This window comes from Geotrypetes seraphini, chromosome 4 (genome assembly GCF_902459505.1).
Source record: "Geotrypetes seraphini chromosome 4, aGeoSer1.1, whole genome shotgun sequence".
In the NCBI taxonomy this organism is placed as follows: Eukaryota; Metazoa; Chordata; class Amphibia; order Gymnophiona; family Dermophiidae; genus Geotrypetes; species Geotrypetes seraphini.
This window is the reverse complement of record NC_047087.1, coordinates 311684388-311704303: the sequence shown is the minus strand read 5'-3', so window position 1 is coordinate 311704303 and position 19916 is coordinate 311684388. Positions and strand designations below refer to the sequence as shown.

The window sequence follows — 19916 nt, the reverse complement described above, 5'->3', positions numbered from 1 at the left end:
GAACCCTTCTTGAAGATGGGTGCGACATTTGCAATTTTCCAATCCTCCGGGATCTCTCCAGTTTTTAAGGATAGGTTACATATTTGGCGATGTGGCTCTGCTATTACGTTCCTTAGTTCCTTGAGTACCCTTGGGTGAATGCCGTCCGGACCTGGCGATTTGTCGCTCTTTAGTCTGTCTATCTGCCTGAGGACATCCTCTTGGCTTACCTCTAGTTGGACCAGCTTTTCATCCCGATCCCCATTTACGATGTCCTCCGGTTCCGGAATATTGGATGTGTCCTCCCTCGTGAAGACTGACGTGAAGAACTTATTTAACCTGTCTGCTATCTCTTTTTCCTCTTTTACCACTCCTTTTTTGTCTCCATCATCCAATGGCCCCACTTCTTCCCTTGCCGGTTGCTTCCCCTTCACATATCTGAAGAACGATTTGAAGTTTGTTGCTTCCCCCGCCAGTCTCTCCTCATATTCTCTTTTAGCTTTTCTAACCACACGGTGACACTCCCTTTGGTGTTCTTTGTGCTCCTTTTGGTTGTCCTTTGTTTGGTCCTTTTTCCATTTTTTGAACGATGCTTTCTTGTCACTTATCGCCTTTTTCACTGCAGTTGTTATCCACGCTGGGTTTTTTGTTCGGTTTTTTTTGCACCCCTTCCTGAATCTGGGGATGTACAGGTTCTGTGCCTCTTGCACCGTGCCCTTGAGTAGGGACCAGGCTTTTTCTACAGACTCCATCTTCCTTGCGCTACCGTTGAGTTTCTTTCCCACCAGTTTCCTCATGCCATCATAATTCCCTTTTTTGAAGTTGAGTGCTGTCGCTGTAGATCTTTTCACCTTTGATGGTCCAATTTCCAGCTTGCACTGGATCATGTTGTGATCGCTGTTTCCTAGGGGTTCTAGCACCGCCACCTCCTTTGCAGGTCCCCCTAGCCCATTGAGGATTAGGTCGAGAGTTGCATCCCCCCGTGTTGGTTCCGTGACCAGCTGTTCCATGAAACAGTCCCTCGTGGTTTCCAGGAATTTGGTCTCCCTTGTGCAGTTTGAGTGTCCAATACTCCAGTCTATCTTATTCGGCACAGCAATGAGAGCAAAGAGTCAAATTTCTTCAAACAATAACAAACTTTTATTTATATTGACTGGGGTAGCAGTACAACAAATTACATATAACTGGAAAAATTATGATAGGTTAAACTATAACTTCTGGTGGAATTCTGTATGCCATATATATAAAATGGAGCGTGCATTAGCAACACAGAGAGGTTATTTTGGCAAGTTTCAGAAGATCTGGGGACCATTAGCAGATTTCTGTACTGTAATGAATGAAATCATTTTCCCATAATAAAAATCTTATTAAGAAGGGAGGGGGGGGGGGTTTCATTTTATTTAATTTATCTCATAAAATATTTGTCATTATTTTTATTATAATGTTATGTGTATTGGGAGGGGAGGGAAAGGAGGGGTTTAAATTTTAATAATTATTATACATATTAGGTAATACATATATTTCAGTTATTTTTGTTCATAAATACAGAATATATTGTATTTACAGTAGTACATGAAAGGAATTCAAGTGTATGTTTTATGAGATCGTTTTAAATTTCTATGTTACACTTGTGGATGTATGAAAATGAATAAAAAATTTAAAACAAAACCAGTCCTCAATTTCCCTTTCATTGAATCTACCTACAGTTTGCCACCTCTTTCTCTCACCCCTTCCAGAACCTCACTAACTCTATCCTCTTCCCCCAATTCAGCATGTGCCCTTTTTCCTTTATCCCTTTTTCCATCATGTGCTCTCTCTCTCTCCACTCCACTTCCTTCCATAGTCTGCTCCTCTCTCTATCCTCTCCCATCCAGTGTCTGTTTCCCTCTCTCTCCCCCTTCACATTCAGCATCTGCTCCCTCTCTGTACTTTCAGTGTCTGTAACTGTCTCTCACCTAACCACTTCCCTTCAGCGTCTGTTCCCCTCTTCCATCCAGCATCTGCTCCCCTCTCCTCCCCTTCAGCATCTGTCCCCATTTCTTCCCCTCCCCACTTCCATCCAGTGTCTGCTCCTCCCTCTCTCCACTTCCCTTCAGCACCATTTAATCTTTTCCCCTCGTCTGGCCATCTCCCTCCCTTCCCCTCACCTTCGTGGGCACTTTTCAGAGTTTTCTCTTTCTGAGGTGTCTGGACGCAGTAACGTTTACACAAGTCCCGTGTGACTGCCCCAAAACTTCTCCTCTGACACACTTTCCTGTTTCCGTCTGGGTGGCTTGCCTCAGAGCAGTCGCTTAGGACTTGTGAGAATGGTTACCACATCCAGACATCTCAGAAAAAGAAAACTCTGAAAAGTGCCCTCGAAGGTGAGAGGAATGGAGTGAGATGGCTCAACAAGGGGATGGCTTTTTTTTTTTTGCCACCGGCGATCGGGAGTGTCACAACTACTTCAAAAAATTGCGATGCATGGAATCAAGGGTGAAATAATCACATGGATTAAAAACTGGTTGGCGGATAGGAAACAGAGAGTGGGGGTAAATGGACAATACTCGGACTGGAAAAGTGTCACGAGTGGCGTGCCGCAGGATTTGGTGCTTGGACTCGTGCTCTTCAACATATTTATAAGCTACCTGGAAATTGATACGAGTGAGGTGATTAAATTTGCAGATGATACTAAGTTATTCAGAGTAGTGAAGACACAGAAGGATTGCGAAGACCTGCAACGTGACAAACACGTTCGAGAAATGGGCCGCGACATGGCAAATGAGGTTTAACGTGGATAAGGGTAAGGTGATGCATGTCAGTAAGAAAAATCTTATACATGAATGCAGGATGTCCGGTGCAGTACTTGGAGAAACCCCCCAGGAAAGAGTCTTGGGAGTACTGGTCGACAAGTTGATGAATGTGCAGCGGCAGCGAAAAGGGCAAACAGAATGCTGGGAATGATTAAGAAGTGGATCACAAACAGATCGGAGAAGGTTATCATGCCGCTGTACCGGGCCATGGTACGCCCCCACCTAGAATACTGCGTCCAGCACAGGTCGCTATATTTGAAGAAGGTCACGGTACAATTCGAAAAAGTCCAGAGAAGAGCGACTAAAATGGTTAAGGGGCTGGAGGAGTTCTCGTACAGTAAGAGATTAGAGAAACTGGGCCTCTTCTCCCTTAAAAAGAGGAGACCGAGAGAGGACATGATCGAAACATTCAAGATAATGAAGGGAATAGGGAGAACTTAGAGAGGCATTCTCTAAAGTTAAAAGGTTAAAGTTAAAAGATTCCGTAAAGAAGTAAAAGTTAAAGTTAAAAGATTCCGTAAAGAAGTTCTTTTTCACCCAGAGTGCCCTTCCGGAGGCTGTTATAGGGGAAAACACCCTCCAGGGATTCAAGACAAAGTTAGACAAGTTCTGCTGAACCAGAACGTATGCAGGTAAGGCTAGTCTCAGTTACGGCACTGATCTTTGACCTAAGGGCCGCCGCATGAGCGGACTGCTGGGCACGATGGAACACTGGTCTGACTCAGCAGCAGCAATTCTTATGTTCTTATCATGAGGAGGGCTGCTGACTTCACCTCTCCTTGGGGATTTTTGAGTTGCTAAAATAACAGCCATATCATAAGGTGATCTTGTTCCAAAATTCTTGAATTGCAGGGCATTCTCAAAAAGAGAGGTAAAATGTACTATCTGCTCCCCAGCATTTGACAAAATGGAGAGGATACTCCAGATGCCCTATAGAGATGTACCTGTGTCAAATAGGCTCCATGCAACATTCTCAAACAACATTATCTGAAACTGGTATTGGAAACTCAGTATCCCTTTGATTAGGGGTGGGGAACGAAGGCCACAATCCAGTTAGATTCTCTGGATTTCCCCAATGAATATGCATGAGATCTATTTGCATACAATGGAGACAATGCATTCAAATAGATCTCATGCATATTCATTGAGGAAATCCTGAAAACCCGACTGGATTGTGGACTTCGTTCCCCACCTCTGCCCTTGATGATGTTTCAACAATTCTAAAACTCATACTCTAGTATGAAGATTCTTACCATGCAAACCACAGTGATGACATGTCGAGGTCAGAGGAGCAGGTGCAGGTGCTAGCGAGTTGAACAGGCTCAAATCATAACCTGAGAAGAAATACTTTTCAGAAAAGTTTTTCACCTTGCTCTGGCTTGCATGAGGTGGCTTGCTTCCAGAATCATGACTCTGTATTGAAAGTTATTTTAAAAAAATTAAACATTGATAGTAAAATACTATAAAATTCTTCTAATTCAAGTCCAGACTTCTCATGTATCACTCTGGAGAATAAGATCTTCCTGTGAATTCCAGTTAGGAAAGAAGCTACATGATTAACGTGACCATGTATTTTTTTCATCAAAAGGGGACATCTATTAATTGTCAGTCTCGCCCCCAATCCCGCCCTAGTACCGCCCCAATCCAGCCCTAGCCCCGCCTCAACCCTGCCCTAATCCCGCCCCAAATTTCTTCCATTCATTTTTCATGTACACATAATATCTTCTTATTAATTCATAATGGTAACCTTAAAATAAAAAAAACCTACAAAGCACACTATACGCAGAGAAAATGTTAATTATCATTTGGGGTTTTCAAAGATGTCAAGGCAAATGACTTTAAAATATGAAATGTCACCTCAGTAACTATAGAAAAATAGACAAATATAGTGCAAAATATAGACAGCAGATATAAATTCTCAAAACTGACAGGTTAAAATAAAATCATTTTTCCTACCTTTGCTGTCTGGTGATTTCATGAGTCTCTGGTTGTGTTTCCTTCTTACTGTGTATCCTTTCTTTCATTTCTTTCTTTCTTTCTTTCTTTCTGCTCTCAGGCCCAACAATTGTCCCTTTCTATTCCCTCTCTCCTTCCTTCCTATATCCTTAGTGCCCCAGTGCCTCCTTCCCATGTCCATAGTGCCCCCCAGTGCCTCTGTCCTGTGTCCTTAGTGCCCCAGTGCCTCTGTCATGTGTCCCTAGTGCCCCCGTGCCTCCTTCCCATGTCCCTAATGCCCTCAATGCCTCCTTCCCATGTCCATAGTGCCCCCAGTGCCTGTCCTGTGTCCTTAGTGCCCCCAGTGCCTGTCCTGTGTCCTTAGTGCCCCAGTGCCTCCTTCCCTTGTCCACAGTTCCCCCAATGCCTCCTTCCCATGTCCAGAGTGCCCCCAGTGCCTGCCTATGTCCCTAGTGCCCCCAATGCCTCCTTCCTATGTCTTCTCTTGCCTTTGTTCCTCCCCGGAAGCCAGCCTGCCTGCCTACTTCCTTCCCTCTATCTAGTGCCTGATTCAAACCCCCCCCCCACAGATTCAACCCCCCCCCCCAGATTCAAACCCCCTGCCCGCCCGTGTACCGCCACTGTCTGCCTCCCTGCCGCGCCGATTGAAACGCTGGGCCGCCGCCGCTGCTTCTTGGCTTCTTCCCGATGTCAATTTTGACGTTGGAGAGGAAGTTCGGGCCAGTCAGGCAGCGAATGGCTGACCCGAACTTCCTCTCCCATGTCAAAATTGACGTCGGGAAGAAGCTAAGAAGCAGCGGTGGCGGCCCAGCATTTCAATCGGTGTGGCAGGGAGGGAAAGTGATTGGCTGTCCTGGTGTCTCTGCGCACAGCTTCGGGACGCTGTCCCTGAAAACGGGACATTTCGGTTGTCCCGAAGCAGTGGGTCGGGACGGGACGGTCGGTCTGAAAACGGGACTGTCCCGTTGAAAACGGGACGTATGGTCACCTTATACATGATATGATCTATTGTATATCAGGAGCCAGTTCCTCTCTCTGCAGATCACTCACTGCTCTTTACTCTTGCCAGGACATGCCCCTCCCAAGCAGCTACAAATTTAGGAAAGTTAATAGGCAACCAGTATAGGATACAAATTAGTACTACAGGAAAAGACAGGGCAGTTTATTGCTACTTCAGTATTCCGATACAACATAAGTATCCCTTTCCTATCACTACTATGCACTAGTGACCAAAATTCTGGAAACACCTAGCATTTTAGACATTATGCTTTAAAAACAACATGGCTATATCGTATTTTGCACCCTTTGAAGGAGAAATTAGGTTCTTACCTACTAATTTACTTTCTTTTAGCCTCTCCAGACCGGCTTAGGAATTCTTGCAAGCGGATTTTATCTCATCATGACCAGCAGGTGCAGACTGAGACAAAACTTTGGAATAGTACATATCAGGTGACTCCGCCCTAATTACCTCAGTCTGACGAATAGCCAAGCAGAACTACGAACAATAAACAGAAGAAAACAGGACTCCAAACAAGAATAAAAACTAATAAAAAAACAGGAACTCTGTTGGAAAATGCAAAGGAACAAATGCAAATATAATGGTAAAAGGTCCCCACAGCTCGCCAGCTACGCCAGCCGTGCCACAGCCACTGTTCTTAAATCTCCCCAGCACTAGAAAAATACTAGAATCCGCCAAAAAAGCAAAATCTGCATGCAAGAACACGACAATAGACAGGGTGGGGTCCTATGCCGGTCTGGAGAGGCTAAAAGAAAGTAAATTAGCAGGTAAGAACTTAATTTCTGCTTCTTCAGCAATTCTTCAGACCAGCATAGGAATTCTTACAAGCGGGATGTACCAAAGCAGTCCCCATCACAGGCAGGACCCCCAAAGGGCCGACACCAGAACACACTTACCGAACACCGCGTCCCAACGCGCCTGAACGTCCACACTGTAGTGCCCATCAAAGGTATGCAGAGAACATCAGACTGCAACCTTACAAATAGTTACTGGAGGCACCAGCGAAGACTCAGCCCAAGAAGCTGCCTGACCCGAGTAGAATGAGCCTTGAGACATTCCGGAACAGGCTTTTTCTGAAGAAGGTAAGCGGAAGTAATAGTCTCCTTGATCCAGCGCGCAATGGTAGCCTTGGAAGCACCATCCCCCTTATGAGGACTCGTTAGGACAAAAAGATGCTCTGATTTCCTAATTTCCTGCGTCCTCTTCACGTACGTGCAAAAGACCCAGCCAACATCTAGTTTGCGCAACTGTTTCTGCTCCAAAGAACCCTACCGACTAACCAGCACCGGGAGGATCATGGACTATGACATGAAAAGGAAAAACTACCTTTAGCAGAAAGGAAGGATCAGGCCTCAACACATCCCGCTCCCTAGAAAACTCCAAGAAGGGAGACCTACAAGAAAGAGCCTGCAGCTCCGAAACACACCTAGCAGAAGTAATAGCCTTAAGAGTAAGGTCCTTCAATGAGCAGGCCCCCAAAGGCTCAAAAGGGGAGCGCACCAGCCCAGACAGGATCAGATTCAAACCTCAAGAGGGAATAGACGGTCACACGGGAGGCTTGAGCAATTTGGCCACCCGAAAGAAGTGAACGACATCAGGAATGGCAGTCAGACGCTGACCCTGTAATAAGCCACGAAAGGCTAACAAGGCTGCAAGCTGAACCCGGAGAGAAGACCAAGCCAGGCCTCTGTCCAGGCCATCCTGCAAAAACTCTAAGATGTTAGGCAGGGAAGCGCGAAAAGAGACCACTCCACACGCTGTACACCACTCCCCAAATACACACAAACCCACACATAAGCCCGAGAAGTGGAAAGTCTCCAGGACCCCAAGAGAGTGAAGATCACTATCTGAATACCTCTTCTTACCTAGGTGTTCCCTTTCAAGAGCCAAGACGTAAGACAAAAGGGAGCCGGATCAAACATGGGAATGGGGCCCTGAGTAAGATGATCAGGCGAAAGAGGCATAGGAAGAGGATCCGACACCAGATGTCTCACCAGATCCGCATATAAAAAACAAGAAAAAAAACTGCAGACAGAATGTACAAGATGCAAGCTATGTTTATTATGTCAAATATGAATCCGGCTAATATTACCACCCTTTAAACAAATCTAGGGACCCGACACGGTCCGTGTTTCAGTAAACACACCTTCTTCAGGGATCCAGGGTTAGTAAGATATTGAAATAAACCGCAATAAGAATTGATAATAAACATAAACCTGTGTAATTCTGAAAATCAATTGCACACCGACACACTCGGCCAAACTTTGCAAATAGAGCATACCACAGCCGTCTGGGCTAATCCAGATGCACAAGAACCACCAAGCCCGGATGACAAACAATGCGGAGTAGAACTCTGTCCACTAATGACCATGGAGGGAACACATACAACAGCCATGGTTGAACTAGTGCATCGAGACCATCGGCCTGACCGTCTCTTCAACGACTGAAGAAGCAGAGTGTTTTGGCATTGACACCCGTGGCCATCAGGTCCATGAGGGGCTGACCCCAAGACTATACTATCAACTGAAAGGCCACGTGGCTTAGACACAACCCTCCGGGATCTAGCACATGACGACTGAGGAAGTCCGCATGAACATTCTCCACTCCAGATATGTGGGAGGCCGAGATGTCCTGAAGATCTGACTCTGCCCAGACCATGAGCAAAACTGCCTCCTGCACCAACTGAGTGCTCTTGGTGCCCCCTGACGATTGACATAGGCCACCACCGTGCATTATCCGACAGAACCCAGACCGATTTGCCTGTCAAGTAGGAGTGGAAGGCTAACAGCGCCCAATGGATGGCTCTGGCCTCCAGAAAATTGATCAACCAAGATGTCTCCTCCGTGGACCAGGTGCCATGAGCTGAGTGACTTAGACACTGAGCTCCCCAACTGAGAAGACTGGCATCTGTGAGAAGCACCGCCCACTGTGGCTGATCCAAACTCGTCCCTTGAACAAGATGGGAGGTTTGAAGCCACTAAAGAAGACTGCAGCGAGCCAAGCTTCAGAGGATCAGGGTGATCCAGACTGAATCTCTGGGGCGACCACCTCCGAAGTAGAGAATACTGAAGAGGACGCATGTGGGGCTGAGCCAACCTTACCATGTCGAGGGAAGCCGCCACTGACCCCAAGACTTGGAGGAAATCCTGCACTCGAGGACACTGGGATGCCGTAAGTAGAATATATGCTAGCCTCTGTCAACGATGAACTTCACCCTCACCTACTGGGCATCCTGCTTCTATATCGCCCACCTACCCCTTGGAACAATTCCTCCGAACTCGTCCTCAAAACTATAACAAACGCCTTCCTCAAGTTTCAAAGATTACTGATCATTGGGGACATCAATCTCCACCTAGACGACACCACCAGCAAGGATACGACTGAATTTATTAGCTTCCTCACTTCCCTGGGCCTCTCCCCCCTGCATCATCCCCAACCCACGAAAAGGGGCACACACTAGACCTCATTAGCTTCCTCGATCTCACTTCTCACAAAACATCAGTTGACGACACTCGCTGGGAACATGTCTCCTGGTCTGACCACTTCTTAGGTGCTTTCTGTCTCCCCATCTTCATGTCGCATCTTGGGGCTCCACCCCGCATCTCCTACCCCATTACCTTCCGAAAAAAAATTACAAGTGATCTGTTCTGGTCTAAATTTCTCAACCTATCCTCCTCTGCTCCTAAGCCTGCAGACTCAGATACTAACTGGCATAACTGGGTCACTCTCTCCGAATCTACCTACTACTCTCTCTCTACTAAATCCATCTCCTACCCCCACAAGGCCCCTTGGTACCTCCCATACCACAGAGAACTAAAACAAAAATGTCGAGCTCTGAACACATTTGGAAAAAATCTAAATGTCCCATAGACAGACAGTACTGGAGAGTCAATATTAAGCTGTACAATACAGCGCTAAAAAAGCAAGGAAGAACTTCTACGGTGACAAAATCTCCAGATCCAACAATCAGAGTAGTACTCTATTCAACATCTGGCGCTCCATAACCTCCAAAAGAGACCCCACCCTACTCCTCTCTTCTCCCTCAGCCGACGCTCTAGCAAAATTCTTTAACGATAAGGTCTCTACCTTGAGATGCTCCTTCCCTCCCTCGGTCTCCTACAATTCCCTGGTGCCCACCGACTCCATTCCCACCCTAACGGTCTCCAACCCTATCCCAGCTGATAGATCCTGGACTACCTTTGAGCACGTATCAGAATCTCTGGTCCTCAAACTCTGCGTCAAATTGAAATCCTGTAACTGTTCCTTGGACCCATTCCCCTCCTATCTATACGAGAATATTCCCGCACAGGCCATCTCTTCTATCACCAACCTCATAAATTCCGCCCTTCATTCGGGCCTTTTCTCCCCAGAAATGGGTCATATTGCCTTGACCTCACTATTGAAAAAATCTGACCTTGACCCCTCCATACCATCCAGCTATCGCCCAATTGCAAATATCCCTCTCCTAACCAAGATGCTAGAGTCCATCATTTCTACCCAACTCTCTTCATACTTAGAGAGATTCTCTATTCTCCTACCCTATCAATATGGCTTTCGTCCCAACTTCAGCACTGAATCCCTACTGTCCTCCCTGATCTCAAAGGTTCATCAGCTTCACTCTCGAAACAAGTTCGCCGTCCTCCTACAATTCGACCTTTCCGCTGCTTTCGACGTTGTCCACCATGATATTCTTGTTTACCAACTCTCTGAGATAGGCATTAACTCCACAGTCCTAGACTGGTTCTCAAAATTCCTCTGCTCTCGTTCTTATACTGTCAACATGAATGGCACCTCATCCTCCCCCTGGAAACTGAATTGTGGAGTCCCGCAAGGCTCTCCCCTATCTCCTATCCTTTTCAACATCTACATGTCCTCCCTCAAACTCCTTCATCTATCCCCCCTTGAAACAATTTACACTTATGCTGATGACATCCTCGTCCTTCTCGAGACCGATTTGAACCTCACCAACCTGTCTAAAAACATATCCTCTTGTATAATGAACCTACAATCCTGGGCCCACACTGTGCAAATGAAACTAAATGAATCCAAAACAAGACTTCTTTGGCTCGGCCCAAAACTAGACCAACTACCCACCTCCATCCCACTACCCTCTGGCTCCACTCTGCAGCTTGAGTTCTCCAGCAATGTTCTGGGCGTCATCATTGATTCCACATTGTCCTTCAACGACCACCTCCAATCCTTGGTAAAAAAAAAATGCTTTTTCAGTCTTCATATGCTGAGGAAAGTTAGATCCTGCTTCCATCAAAACCATTTTACCCTCCTTATCCAATCCATCATCCTTTCCAGATTAGACTACTGCAACTCTATCTACTTAAGCCTAACTAAGAAAAACCTTCATAGACTTCAGCAGATTCAGAATGCCGCAGTCAAGCTCATCTTCGCTAAAAGTAAATTTGATCATGTCTCTCCGCTCCTGTCCAAACTTCACTGGCTTCCGATAATCGCCAGGGTCCACTTTAAATGCGCCTGTCTAGCTTTCAAGATCCTACACGGTATCATCCCTCCCTTTATCCCTCTTTCTTGGAATTCTTCAAACCCTAATAGCACCAGACCCTCCCTCAAATTAAAACTATCCTTCCCCTCGCTAAAAGGCATTTCCCATACAGGAAAGCTAGGGACCTCCCTCCCCTTCAAAATCACTGAGCTCTGGAACAACCTTACCTCCCCTCTTCGGAACTTGAGCTTTCTCCAAGTTTTCTGCAAACATCTGAAAACCTGGCTCTTCTCAAAAATGTAAGTCTCTCTCCAACTTTGGTATCCCAAGTCCTCAAAAACTCTTCTTATCTGGCATCCCAAATCCTCTAAATATTCTTCATGCTTCGACCCCTAACCCGTTAATATAGTTCCTTCCTATTTCATCTCCTGTAAACCGTGCCGAGCTCTACAAACGTGGAGAAGATGCGGTATACAAACCTAAGGATTAGATTAGATTAGATTAGGTGAATCTGAGATTGCAATTTGCTTACCCGGGCCTCTGGGAGAAAGACCTTTCCCAAGGAGGTGTCTAACAGAACCCCAAGATACTCCAGGCATTGCAAGGGGGCCAACCGGCTCTTGGCAAGGTTGACAACCCATCCCAGCGACTGCAGGAACTTCACCACCCAAGTCATGACCCGGATGCTCTCCTGGAATAACTTTGCGCAAATCAACTAGTTGTCCAGGTAGGGATGCACCAGAATGCCCTCTGTCCACAAGGCCGCTGCGACGACCACCATAACCTTGGTGAACATCCGTGGAGCCGTGGCCAGACCAAAAGGAAGCGCACAGAAATAATAGTGCTGACCCAAGATCGCAAAACAAAGGAAGCGCTGATGCAAGGCCCAAATTGGAACATGCAAGTAGGCCTCAGTCAGGTGAAGAGAGGTTAGAAACTCCTTGTCAGTCGACTTGGAAGAAGTGGGCCTTTCGTCAGACCCTGCAGCGGCTGATCAATCTCACAGCGGTAGCTCCAGTGCCTCCTCAGGGAGTGTCGTACTGGCAGGTATTTCATTTACTTTGTGGAGCCCAAGAAAGAGGGGTTTTTTCGGCCCATCCTAGATCTGAAAGGTGTCAACAGGGTGCTCCGGGTTCTGTCTTTTCGTATGGAGACCCTGAGATTGGTCATTCTGGCAGTTTAGCCGGGGGAATTCCCAACTTCTCTCGATCTGACAGAGGCCTACACTGTATGTTCACTTACCGATCTTGGGAAAGCACCATCAGTTTTGTGCGCTTCCTTTGGGTCTGGCCACGGCTCAGCAGACATGCACCAAAATTATGGTGGTAGTGGCGGCGGCCTTACACAAGGGGGAGATTCTGGTTCATCCCTATCTAGACGTCTGGTTGATCCCTATCTAGACGTCTGGTTGATTCAAGTGAAGTCCTTTCAGGAAACCTGCCGGGTTACGGCTCAAATTGTGGAGTTCCTGCAGTCGCTGTTCAAAAGCCGGTTGACTTCGTCTCAGCGCCTGGAGTACCTCGGAGTTCTTTTTGACACCTGTCTGGGGAAGTTCTTTCTTCCAGAGGCCCATGTGGACAAGCTGCAGTCGCAGATTCGCCTTCTGATGGCGTCCTGGTGTCCTTTGGCGCAGGACTTTTTCCAGATCTTTGGGTCAATGGGGCCCTCACTGGACATGGTTCAGTGGGCCTGGGTTCACATGCCGCCGTTTCAGTATGCTCTTCTTCAGCGGTGGTCGCCTTAGATGCACAATCTGGACTCAGGGCTTGGTTCATCGCAGCCTCCATTGGTGGCTACACAGTCTTCCAATGTGGTACAGGGAGTGAGTCTGGATCAGCCTCAGTGGACAGTACTTGTCATGGACACCAGTCTCCTCAGTTGGGGAGCTCAATATCTCAGTTGCTTGGCTCAGGGCAGCTGGTCTCCGGAGGAGGCATCTCGGTTGATCAATGTTCTGGAGACCAGAGCCATCTGGTCGGCATTGCTAGCGTTCCAGACGTTACTGATGGGCAAGTCTGTTCAGGTTCTTGCGGATAATGCCATGGTTGTGGCTTACGTCAATCATCAGGGGGGGAACCAGGAGTCGTCTGGTGGCGCAGTAAGCTGCTCTGCTCATGGCTTGGGCAAAGGCTCACTTATTGGACCTCTCAGCTTCTCACATTGTGGGAGCAGAGAATGTCCAGGCGAACTTCCTCAGTCGTCACGTGCTGGATCCCAGCGAATATCTCCGTCCCACAGCATTCGTGTTAATTGTGCAGGCTTGGGGCCAGCCAGTCATGCACCTGATGGCCACGAGTGTCAAAATCAAAGCACCATGGTTCTTCAGTCGGCGCAGAGATCTTCAGGCCAAGGGGCTGGATGCTCTGGTGCAGCCTTGGCCTCATATACATGTTTCCCCATGGCCAATGGTGGTCAGAGTCCTTTGCATTGTTTGGTGCTTTGGCCACATAATCCTGGTGGCTCCAGACTAGCCCAGGCACCCATGGTATACAGATCTGGTTCATCTTCTCATGGCAGATCCTCTTCCGCTGCCCCTGAAGGATAAGGTGATTGAAGGGTATAGGTTCAGGTATTAAATGAATAGAGGATGAAAGACTTAGGTAAGGTCCAATGACAGGTCACAGACCTGGGGGGCTACCGCGGGTGCGGACTGCTGGACACGATGGACCCCCTAGTCTGACCCGGCAGAGGCAATGCTTATAACCTTCTGACACGGTCCCATTCCAATGTTCGATCTGGGTCCCTTTTGTCTTACGCCTTAGTTCTTGAAAGGGAACGTCTAAGTAAGTAGGGTTATTCTGGTAAGGTAATCGCCACTCTCTTGGGTTCCCAAAAACTTTCCACCTCTCGGGCTTATGCGAGTGTTTAGCGTATTTTTGAGTGGTGGTATTCTGCCCGAGGTGTGGTTCCCCTTCGCACTTCTTTGCCTCACATTTTGGAGTTCTTGCAGGATGGCCTGGACAGATGCCCTGCCCAGTCCTTCCTTCAGGTTCAGCTGGCGGATTTGTCTTTATTTCGCGGTTTGTTGCATGATAAGCGTTTGACCTCTTCACCGGATTTGATTCGTTTCTTGAGGGCAGTCAAATTGCTTCGGCAACAGGTGCCGCCTTTGGTTTGTGACCAGTCAGACATGTGCCTGACATGTCCCCAGCTAGAAATTCCAGTTGAGGCAGAAATAGGGCTAGGAAAGTTGTTCCCAAGCCCCGCAGAGCCCAGCAGCCTAGGTTCCAGGAGTACACTAGGGAGGAATCTGCTGAGGATGAGGTCCTATCTGATTATTCAGAAGCTGAGGACATGGTAACTCAGCCGAGCTCTGTAAGAAAACCCTGCAGTTACCACAACATCCACAGGGGGAGCCCAAGAGAGCCTCAGAACAGCACAGGCACACAGAGCAGGGTGTGGCTTTCCCCCTGAAAAGCCAGCTGCTTTCCCTTCAGAATCAGAGGTCAAGGAAGGGAAAGGGTCCTCTCTGCAGCCAGCCAGACCGGAGCAACTTAATAACCTAGAACCCATGGAAGTGGATAATTTAGCTCCATGCCAAGAAGCTGAGGCCATACTTCAAGTGGAAGAAATGGAGGTTTGTGAACAGGTATTTCCAGGACCTGAACAATGGAAATTGGTATTGCCTGCAAGGCCACTAACTGAAAAACTATGTTTGTTTTGTGGGAAGTTTCCAAAGCTATCTACTGCTCTGCACTGAACTGGTTTTTTTTTTAATGCTATCTTGGATTTTTGTGTGGACAATTAATAGGACTTGTGTTACAGCCTGTGGCCTAGTATAAAAGAGGGTTTTTTTCCCCCTTTTTGCTACCTGGGACCACATCACTACTGTGGCCCAATACAAGGCCCCAGGCGGGGGCAGGGCTCTTTAGCTGCAATGTTATAAAGGACTGTTGCTGGTGCTTTCACAGTTTGTTCTACTGGAGAAATGTTTTTTGTTTTTTTTAACTGCATTGCTTTTGGTTTGAATGCAGTAACATACAGGGATTGAGAACTGTTCTAAAGTGAGTAGAAGTTTGTCAAGACCTCAGGTGGGAATATTTGATTAGTGGTATGAAGACAAACATGGCAATTCTCCTGCCCCAGCTCAGGAGCAGAGCTGAGGGCCTCCTGAACATTTACTTTCTGCTTTGGTGTTTTGTGGAAGTGATGCACTGTGATAGTGGGACTTAACTCTCTTTTGAGAAAGGTCCCGTTTTAGGGCCAGAACAAAGCTTAGGCCCGGGTGAGGCCTAGCTTTAGAAAAATGTGCTGCACTTGTTATAGTACAGGGACTGTGTATATCCTAATTTGCTGACCAGGATTTTTGCTTTGAGTTTTTCCTTTTTGTTTTTTGTTTGTCATTCTGAATTTTGTTTTGGTGGAATAAAAAACACTGGATAGGATTTGACTAATTATCTGGTTTACTCTTGACTGTTTCATCTGATATTTTGCCTGTGGGGACTGTCTCCTTAAAGAGCAGCATGCCAGCGCAGTTTTCGGTGGTCCACTTGGGTTGCTATCAGCCTAGTCCAGGGACAAGTGGCCACAAGTTCCAACCTGGGATCTCAATCTGATGCTGTCTATGCTCTTGGGCCCTCCTTTTGAACCTCTGGGCTCCTGCACGTTGAAAGGACCTTACTCTTAAGGAAGTCTTCTTGGTGACCATTACTTCTGCGAGATGCGTTTCCGAGCTGTAGGCTCTCTTGCAGGCCCTCCCTTCCTGCAGTTTTCTAGGGAGCACATCATGCTGCAGCCAGTTCCTTCTTTTCTACCGAAGTTGATTTGCCTTTGCAGGTCAACCAGTCCCTGGTCCTCCCGGTCTTGGGTAGTCAGAAGAGCACTTTGGAGCAGAGACAGTTGTGCAAATTGGATGTTTGTGGAGTCCTTCACACTGTTCCGCAGACCCAAACGATCCGGATGTTGGATTGTCTTTTTGTCCTCCTCACGGGTCCTCATAGAGGAGAAGATGCTTCCAAGGCTACCACTGCACGCTGGATCAAGGAGACTATATAACTTCAGCAGTCTTCTGAATATATCCAGCAGCACTTTTTTTTTTTTTTCAAAAAGCTAAGGATAGTAAACTAAACTAAAATTAAGTTTGTATACCACATCATCTCCATAAAGATAGAGCTCGGCACGGTTTACAGGTAATTCAATAAATGAGGGAAGGGCATAATAAGAAATTAGAGGTTATGAAGAGGATAACTAGCTTTACATTTTAAATAGATAGCTTTATGTTTTGGAGAAAAGCCAGGTTTTCAGATGCTTTCGGAATAATTGGAATAAGCCTAGGTTCCGCAGCGGGGCAGAGAGATTATTCCAAAGTTCAGTGAATATGAAGAAAAGGGATTTCCCTAATTTACCTGCATACATGACATCTTTTAACGAGGGGAAAGATAGTGCGAGTACGTGGGCGGATCTGGTAGTGTCAGGTCTCGAAGAATTCCAGGAAAGTGGGATTAGGGGAGGAAGAATGATATGTAGGATCTTGAAAATTAGGCAGGTACATTTAAAATGAATCCTAGAAATCACCGGAAGCTAGTGAAGTTTTGAAAGAAGCAGGGAAACATGATCGAATTTGTTTTTTGCGAAGATCAACCTAGCCGCACTGTTCTGGATCCGCTGAAGTCTTTGAAGATTTTTCTATAGTACCATAAGAACATAAGAATTGCCACTGCTGGATCAAATCAATGGTCCATCATGCCCAGCAGTCTGCTCATGCGATGGCCCTTAGGTCAAAGACCAGTGCCCTGAGACTAGCCTTACCTGCATAAGAACATAAGAGTTGCCGCTGCTGGACCAGTGGTCAATCCTGCCCAGCAGTCCGCTAACGCGGCAGCCGCCAAGTCAAAGACCAGTGCTCTAAATGAGTCCAGCCTCACCTGCGTAAGTCCCAGTTTAACAGGAACTTGTCCAGCTTAGTCTTGAAACCCTGGAGGGTGTTTTCCCCTACAACAGTCTCCAGAAAAGCTCTCCACCACTCTCGGGTGAAGAACTTCCTTACGTTTGTACAGAATCTATCCCCTTTCAACTTTAGAGAGTTCCCTCTCGTTCTCCCTATCTTGGAGAGTGTGAACAGTCTGTCTTTATCTACTAAGTCTATTCCCTTCAGTATTTTGAATGTTTTGATCATGTCTCATCTCAGTCTTCTCTTTTCAAGGGAGAAGAGGCCCAGTTTCTCCAATCTCTCACAACTCCTCCAGCCCCTTAACCATTTTAGTCGCTCTTCTCTGGACCCTTTCAAGTAGTACCGTGTCCTTCTTCATGTACGGCGACCAGTGCTGGACGCAGTACTCCACGTGAGGGGGCACCATTGCCCGGTACAGCAGCATGATAACCTTCTCTGATCTGTTCATGATCCCCTTCATTATCATTCCTAGCATTTTGTTCGCCCTTTTTGCCGCCACCACACATTGTGCAGACGGCTTCATCAACTTGTCGATCAGAAATCCCAAGTCTCTTTCCTGGAAGGTCTCTCCAAGTACCGCTCCAGACATCCTGTATTCATGCATGAGATTTTTGTTACCGACATGCATCACTTTGCACTTATCCACGTTGAACCTCATTTGTCATGTCGATGCCCATTTCTCGAGCTTGATTATGTCACTTTGTAGATTTTTGCAATTCTCCTGTATCTTCACTACTCTGAATAACTTAGTATCGTCTGCAAATTTAATCATAAGAACATAAGCATCGCCTCTGCCGAGTCAGACCACAGGTCCATCGTGCCCAGCAGTCCGCTCCCGCAGCAGCCCCCCAGGTCAATGACCTGTAAGTTATCTATTATTTAAGACATTTTGCCTATATAGTATCCCTCTAATTATATCCTTCAATCCCCTTTTCCTTTAAGAACTCGTCCAATCCCATTTTGAAACCCAAAATCGTACTCTGCTCTACCACCTCTTCTGGAAGAGAGTTCCAGGTGTCCACCACCCTCTGAGTGAAGAAGAACTTCCTAGCATTTGTTCTGAATCTGTCTCCCTTCAATTTTTTTGAGTGCCCTCTAGTTTTTGTTGCCCCCGCCAGTCTGAAGAATCTGTCCCTCTCTACCTTCTCTATACCCTTCATAATCTTGTAAGTTTCTATCATATCCCCTCTAAGTCTCCGCTTTTCCAGGGAAAAGAGCCCCAGCTGCTCCAGCCTCTCAGCATATGGAAGGTTCTCCATGCCCTTTATCATTTTTGTTGCTCTTCTCTGGACCCTCTCGAGTATCACCATATCCTTCTTAAGGTACGGCGACCAGTATTGAACACAGTACTCCAGATGCGGTCGCACCATTGCCCTATACAGCGGGAGGATAACCTCCTTGGTTCTGGTAGTGATACCTTTTTTGATAATGCCCAACATTCTGTTCGCCTTTTTTGAGGCTGCTGCGCATTGTGCCGCTGGTTTCATTGTTTTATCCATCAAAACCCCCAAGTCTTTTTCTAGGTTGCCTTCACCCAATATCATCCCCCCCATTGTGTAGTTGTACATCGGGTTTCCTTTACCTATGTGCATGACTTTACATTTCTCTACATTGAAGCTCATCTGCCATTTATTTGCCCACTCACTCAGTTTGTTCAGGTCCCTTTGAAGTTCTTTACATTCCTCAACAGATCTAACCATACCGGAAAGTTTTGTGTCATCTGCAAATTTTATAACTTCGCACTTCGTCCCTGTTTCCAGGTCATTAATGAATATATTGAACAGCAGTGGTCCCAGCACTGACCCTTGCGGGACGCCACTCGTGACTCCTTTCCAGTCAGAATAGTGTCCCTTTACTCCTACCCTGTTTCCTGTTCGCCAGCCAGTTTCTGATTCATCTGTGTATGTCTCCTTCTACCCCGTGGTTCCAGTTTCCTTAATAGGCGCTCGTGAGGTACCTTGTCGAAGGCTTTCTGGAAGTCCAGGTATACTATGTCTATGGGGTCACCTTTGTCCAATTGTTCACGTATCCCCTCAAAGAAGTGCAGTAGGTTCATTTGGCATGATCTTCCATTACAGAAACCATGCTGGCTTGCTCTCATCAGCTTATTTCTTTCTATATGCTCATTGATACTGTTCTTGATTAGTGATTCGGCCATCTTCCCCGGAACTGAGGTTAAGCTGACCGGTCTATAATTCCCTGGGTCACTTCTGGATCCTTTCTTGAAGATAGGTATAGCATTCGCTATCCTCCAGTTTTCCGGGATTACCCCTGTTTTCAAGGATAGGTTGCAAATCTGTTGTAGTAACTCCGCTATTTCGTCTCTAAGCTCCTTTAGTATTCTCGGGTGGATTCCATCTGGGCCCGGAGATTTGTCAGTTTTTAGCCTATCTGTTTGAGTACGTCTTCGAGACTTACCTCCATGCACGATAATTTTTCCTCTTGATCCCCCTTGAAGAATTTTTCCGGTTCTGGCACGTTGGATGTGTCCTCTTTTGTGAAGACCGACGAGAAGAACGTATTTAATCTGTCAGCCACCTCCTTTTCCTTCACTATCACTCCCTTCCTGTCTCCCTCATCCAGGGATCCCACTTCTCCCTTGCTGGTTGTTTTCCTTTCACATATCGAAAGAATGGTTTAAAATTCCGTGCCTCCTTCGCAAGTCTCTTTTCATACTCTTTCTTTGCTGTTCGGACCACGCGGTAACATTCTTTTTGATGCTTCCTATGCTCTTTCCAATTTTCCTCAGTTTTATCCTTTTTCCACGTCCTGAAAGATTTTTTCTTGTCTCCTATCACCTTTTTAACTTCATTGGTTAACCATGCT

The 19916-nt window shown here is 46.6% G+C and overlaps 1 protein-coding gene across 5 annotated transcripts in view; it reads right to left on the bottom strand.

Moving 5' to 3' along the window:
* The window catches only part of TDRD1 (tudor domain containing 1), a 613801-nt gene that overhangs the window by 511953 nt on the left and 81932 nt on the right, over positions 1–19916 (bottom strand). For all 5 annotated transcript variants that reach the window (XM_033943145.1, XM_033943144.1, XM_033943148.1 and 2 more), the window contains one exon: positions 4025–4184. In XM_033943145.1, coding sequence (XP_033799036.1) covers positions 4025–4184 — 160 coding nt within the window. The remainder of the gene's footprint in view (positions 1–4024; positions 4185–19916) is intronic.